This window comes from Poecilia reticulata, linkage group LG10 (assembly GCF_000633615.1).
Source record: "Poecilia reticulata strain Guanapo linkage group LG10, Guppy_female_1.0+MT, whole genome shotgun sequence".
In the NCBI taxonomy this organism is placed as follows: Eukaryota; Metazoa; Chordata; class Actinopteri; order Cyprinodontiformes; family Poeciliidae; genus Poecilia; species Poecilia reticulata.
Genome location: NC_024340.1, coordinates 7,304,324 through 7,309,664, shown reverse-complemented (window position 1 = coordinate 7,309,664; position 5,341 = coordinate 7,304,324). Strand labels below are relative to the sequence as shown.

General features: G+C 38.4%; 1 protein-coding gene across 1 annotated transcript in view; it reads left to right on the top strand.

Moving 5' to 3' along the window:
* Nucleotides 1-3,806: 3,806 nt before the first annotated feature.
* Nucleotides 3,807-5,341, top strand: part of LOC103471067 (histone deacetylase 3) — a 6,528-nt gene continuing 4,993 nt past the window's right edge. Inside the window, exons 1-4 of the mRNA XM_008419863.2 lie at nucleotides 3,807-3,984; nucleotides 4,903-4,985; nucleotides 5,069-5,211; nucleotides 5,289-5,336. Coding sequence (XP_008418085.1) covers nucleotides 3,930-3,984; nucleotides 4,903-4,985; nucleotides 5,069-5,211; nucleotides 5,289-5,336 — 329 coding nt within the window. The 5' untranslated portion in view covers nucleotides 3,807-3,929. The remainder of the gene's footprint in view (nucleotides 3,985-4,902; nucleotides 4,986-5,068; nucleotides 5,212-5,288; nucleotides 5,337-5,341) is intronic.

The following is a 5,341-nucleotide window of genomic DNA, read 5'->3' as shown; positions in this document are numbered from 1 at the left end:
GCAAAAAGAAGCAGCAATAACAGGCAGGTGTGCATATTTTTAATTTTTTTTCTGACTYCGTGGACTCGGTAGTTTGATGTTAAAAATCTTCCATTCTTGTCTAGYGACTAAAATCACATGTCTTCTATGTAGCAAAATGGCCCTAATCTTGGAAATGTGTTGATATCCCTGAGGTTTTTTTTCACATCTTCTCACATTTGACCCACAAACTTCAATGTATTTCCTCTGAATTTTAGATGACAGAAAGTGGATCTGAATGTCAACACAGTGCCTAATACAAACCATCATCATACCGACACAACTCCAGTTTRTCACTGCTCCAAAACATTCTTGACAAAAAGTCAAACTTTATTAGAAACACTGAGATTGAAACTGCTAAATGTTCATATATTATMTACGTACTGTAAACTTCTGCTGCTTTGACAGTCATCTGATAAACTGTTTGGAACCCCTAGACCCCCAAAAAACCATCTTGCTTTCATAAATCTGTAAAATGTGGCACCATTTCTCTTTTCTGTACTGTAACCTCTTAAATTCTTAGGTCACTCTGGAGCTGATTATTGGTCGAGTCTTTGTCTTTTTTACTACCCAATGGTAGTTTTTCACTTCCTTCCATGTCTATTTGGATTTTAAAGCATTTAAATCTATAATTTCCTACACTTCTTCAATTGACGTCAAAGTTTGTCTGTCTGGATCGGCCCGCCGTACTTAGTTTTTCAGAGAGTGATGATCGACATGGACATTATTTGCCACCAGTTTGTTAACATAATCAGTGACCGATTTCTATAACTCTGTTACACATAATTTATGATTTTTCCACTTGGAAATATGATTTCTACCAAAAACAGCTGTGCGGTTCCACTCCACATACCTSTTGGATTAGATTTGTGTGGACTGCAGCTCCTCTCGGTTTAACTTTATCCTGCTTCGCCCACAGTSAGGGACTGAACTCTTAAAGCGACGGCTTTCAAACTCATAAAGACGATAAATAACGATGGTATTCTTCTTCTGTGAATATTTGTCTTTGTGCGGGTTTTCACACACTCYCTGTGTTTACCTGACGCTCATCTGAAGGGTCAGAGTTCAGTTGTGTTGTTCTGTCTTAACCAGAGCGCCGCTTCGTCCTTTGTTCTTGGTGCACCCATCTCACGAACCCTTGAATTCTTCCTTTTTGTGTTTGATCTGTCCAGCTGTAATCCACCTCCTCTGTTTCTTTACTTCACATTCAAACCTCGTGGGCTGAGAAACGGATCGCGCGGTCCCACTTTGAAAAGAAGTCCTGATTACTTTCTATAGTCTTAGTAAATCTGGAGGTTCCACTCCACATACCTGCTGGATTAGTTGTGCGTGGACTGCGGCTCCTGTCGGTTTAACTTAAGCCAGCTTCGCCCACAATAAGGTAAGCTGTAGTAGAGACCGACTAGAAATAACAGTGGTTCCACATGGAGCATAAGCCACGAAAAAGGGGAGAATTTTYCTCATTTAACCAGAATAAAACAGCCAACGGTTTGACAAAGAAAACCATCGGCTRTCTTTTTTTTAAATGAGTGAATAAAACTGTTTACGAAAAAAACAGGGTGAGTTTGTGAAAGGTAAACTTACAGTAGCAAGCTGCGTTAACTTTTTATTCTTTTTACCATAACTTCAAGAGTTGAGTTCACTTTGGTTTTAAGTTAACACTTAAAAAAGCTGGAATAAGAAAAACACAGGGTGGGGCCTACTTCCCAGGATGCTTAGCAGCAGGTTTTTGTGTCTCGTAYTGCACCGTGAGGGAGATGGAAGTGTGTTACTTTGACCTGCGTCTTGTGCGGTTTTTAAGGCAAATGTTCAATTTGCAAATGTTGCTGCAAATGCACATTTCATCYACAATTTGCTTAGGTTCCATTTAAACTTTATGTCTCTGAGCATAATTAATATTTATCAGATATTTTGTTCATGCAAGTTGAATCCAGAATTTCTAAATTTAATTTTGTAGTTATTTTAACTTGATAATGTKAGTGAAATGTCGCCTCAACAGGCGAGGGCAGTTTTCTTGCATACTGTGAAGAAATGATTTGGTTTAAGTTTCAGTATTAAGTTTTAAAACGACTTGCAATTCAAGATGAATGAGATGTGGGAACTTAAACAAATAATGTTTGTGCAACCTTTCTCTTGTTCAATCCACTTGATCAAATTCAAATTCCGTGTTGAAACCAAATAAATTTTCTTGTTGACTTTACTTGCATTTTCAGTAGGTGAACCTCTGTTTTCAAGTTAAACCACCTTCCATTGTTTTACAGTGCATTAGCTGTAACCAGAAACATTCACMTGAACCATTAGGCTATTTTACRAATAAAGTTTGTAAAATTTATTTGTTGCTTATGTGACAACAACCAAAACAGAAAGCTCCTCTTGACCGACCTGCTGATGACRACATGGATCAGAGCTGACCAATCCTGCGTGACTCAGTCAAAAGTTAGTTATGAAAGGTGCGTGCACAACCCACAGGTTGTGTGCAATGCTCGCCTGTGTTGAACTTGCTGTCACCTATAAGGCCTATGATAAATAATACATAAAGGCTGGAATCCAGYRAAGCCTTGCTGTCTTGCTGCAGGCGGAGAAACATGATGGAGCGGGGAGACGGAYGGCTGGAGAGGAAGCAAGTCGAAAAGTTTAACGAGACATTCCAGCGTCAGGCAGGCATCGGCAAGTCGGCACACGTCCTGTTCTGTGTGTCTGCCACCCCGACATCTTCGCTCATGAATGTCATCAACAGTTACGAATTGATGTGCAGTRCAGTTGACGCTTTTCAAAATTTTAACATGACATTGTGAGTCGCCAGCAAGTTTTATTTCCATTTTTTGGTAGAAAAAATATGATAGACTTGAAATAAATGTATCATTTGTGTTTTTTCCAGTGCTGTAATCTCACATTAAATATTTTTTTATTTGTATTTTTTTTTAAAAACTGCCTTATCTTTTCAAGTTTTTTTCTTTCTGTTTTCATTGACAAGACAACACACAAAAAAACAAGACAACAACTGACAACAAACTTGAATGTTTAAAGTATTTTTCTTTTGATTTTTTGTGAAGTTTGCACTTTTTCCATCACCTCTCACATCTTTGAATATAGTAATATTCTTGAATGGCTAGGCAATTTGGAGCTGTGCGCACACTTGAGAAAATATGTTGTTTTTTTTAAAACAAAAACAAAAAAAATACAGTTTTAAAAATTTGTATTAATCAAAAATATGTCTTCCCTTCAGGTTTTAGGTGGACGTTTGTCCCAGAGACTGATGATGTACAATATGACAATATGCATTTTGTTTGTTAATCAATTATTTTGTATCTTAATTCTGTAACAAACACAATTTAACCTTAACTCAACGTTTGTGTACCTTCTCAGTAAGTGTTGYCAAACCTTTTTTTCCTGATAAAACAAACTTTATTTTGAATTAAGAGCATTACAAAAAATCTTGAACGCAGCATAAAGTAATACCTGCAGATTACACTGAATAAAAACAATAATAGAGGAATAATGGTATGTGAAAAAAAATTTCAATAACCACAAATATTGCCATTACTAGTCAAGAGTCTTGCAATTAACAAAATAAAGTACAAAAAAAGTGAAATACATTAAATATACAAAAATACATTAWAAGCTACATGTGCAGCTTTTTTTTAGTTCTGAGGTACAGTTAAAGAAAAAGTTATTCCAAGTTTCTGACCGTTTCTTTATAAATGTCCCAGAGTGTTTTCTTTGCGTCACCAAACCTCATCCTCAACTCCTCCCATCTCCGGCCCTCGCCGTCCCCCAGTGATGACGCACAGCTCCTTCGGGTTTGCGCCTGCGCAATCCTGTTAGCTGCTACCTGCTAGAAAGATGCGGCAGTCAAAGCTGCGGAGGCAGGAGTAATACTTCACATCAACACAGAACTCATCACCTTCATCATGACCAACAGGACATCTTATTTTTATGACCCGGATGTGGGCAACTTTCACTACGGTCAGTCAGTCGTTGCGTCCTGGAACCGGGATGGGGCTGATGCTGCTAGCTAGCTTCATGCTAACACCTCCGCTATTGGCATGTTTTGTGTTTTCTTTTTATTTATTTAGTGTGTAAAGTCTGAGAATAGCGGGGCTTATTGTGCATTAAAATGCTTTTGTGCGTATAGATTTCTGACATTACTTGCTGTTAACACAACCATAGAATTAAACTCTATAATTAGACTCATAGCGCTGCTTTCATATTTCTGAAAACATTCCCAATGGAACAATATAACATTTTTTTGGTAAATAAATATTACATTAGAATAAAGAGTAATATATCTTCCATAACTCCTCACGCACACTTTAGGGGCATTACTGTTATGATATATATAATATGTATAATATATATAATAATAATAATATATATAATTTCTACTTAATTTCATATATTTAAAACAAAGTCATTGAGACTGGAGCTGTATTTTTTCTTAACTTTGTATTTTGTTCTCAGGTGTGTGTGAGAGACATTTCAAAACAAAAAAATGTAATATCTCAATTTACTTTGTCCCTGCTGGAAAATGTAGGATACTATTCGACATTTTTAATAACAGTAATAAATTGTTGTATAATAGTGAATTCAAAGAGACTTTTTTTTTATATAGTTGTATTGTTTTTATTCGGTTCAGGAAGTGTTTGACATCTTWACCTTGACAATGCTTGAGTTTTACTGTGGGAAAAGTTTACAAATCCTGCATATAATATAGGTTTAATTTTCTCAGATGCCTGGCAAGAAATGTTACACTTTTTACACAATATTATACATTTTTGAGAGGTAATAGCACTTGAGTGTCTCTCTCGTGAACTTCTTGAACTTCTTGTAGATTTATTAAGTTTTTCTTTGCCATCTGAATTTCCTTCCCTGTGCCTCGGCCAGGTGCGGGTCACCCCATGAAGCCTCACCGTCTGTCCCTGACTCACAGCCTGGTGTTGCACTATGGCCTCTACAAGAAGATGATGGTAAGCGGCCGCCGAGCCTCACGTGGAACGTTCCTAGCGTCCCGCGCCGCCGCGTAACGTTCCGTCTCCCGCCTCCCGGTCAGGTCTTCAARCCGTACAAAGCCTCGCAGCACGACATGTGCCGCTTCCACTCCGAGGACTACATCGACTTCCTGCAGAAGGTCAGCCCCAACAACATGCAGGGCTTCACCAAGAGCCTCAACACGTTCAACGTGGGAGACGACTGGTGGGTGCGGCGCCTCTCTACCTCCTCTCTGTGTCGCTGCTCCTGTCGCCTGATTGGCTCTGGCCCGTGTGTTTCAGTCCCGTGTTTCCAGGTCTGTTTGAGTTCTGCTCCAGATACACAGGAGCGTCTT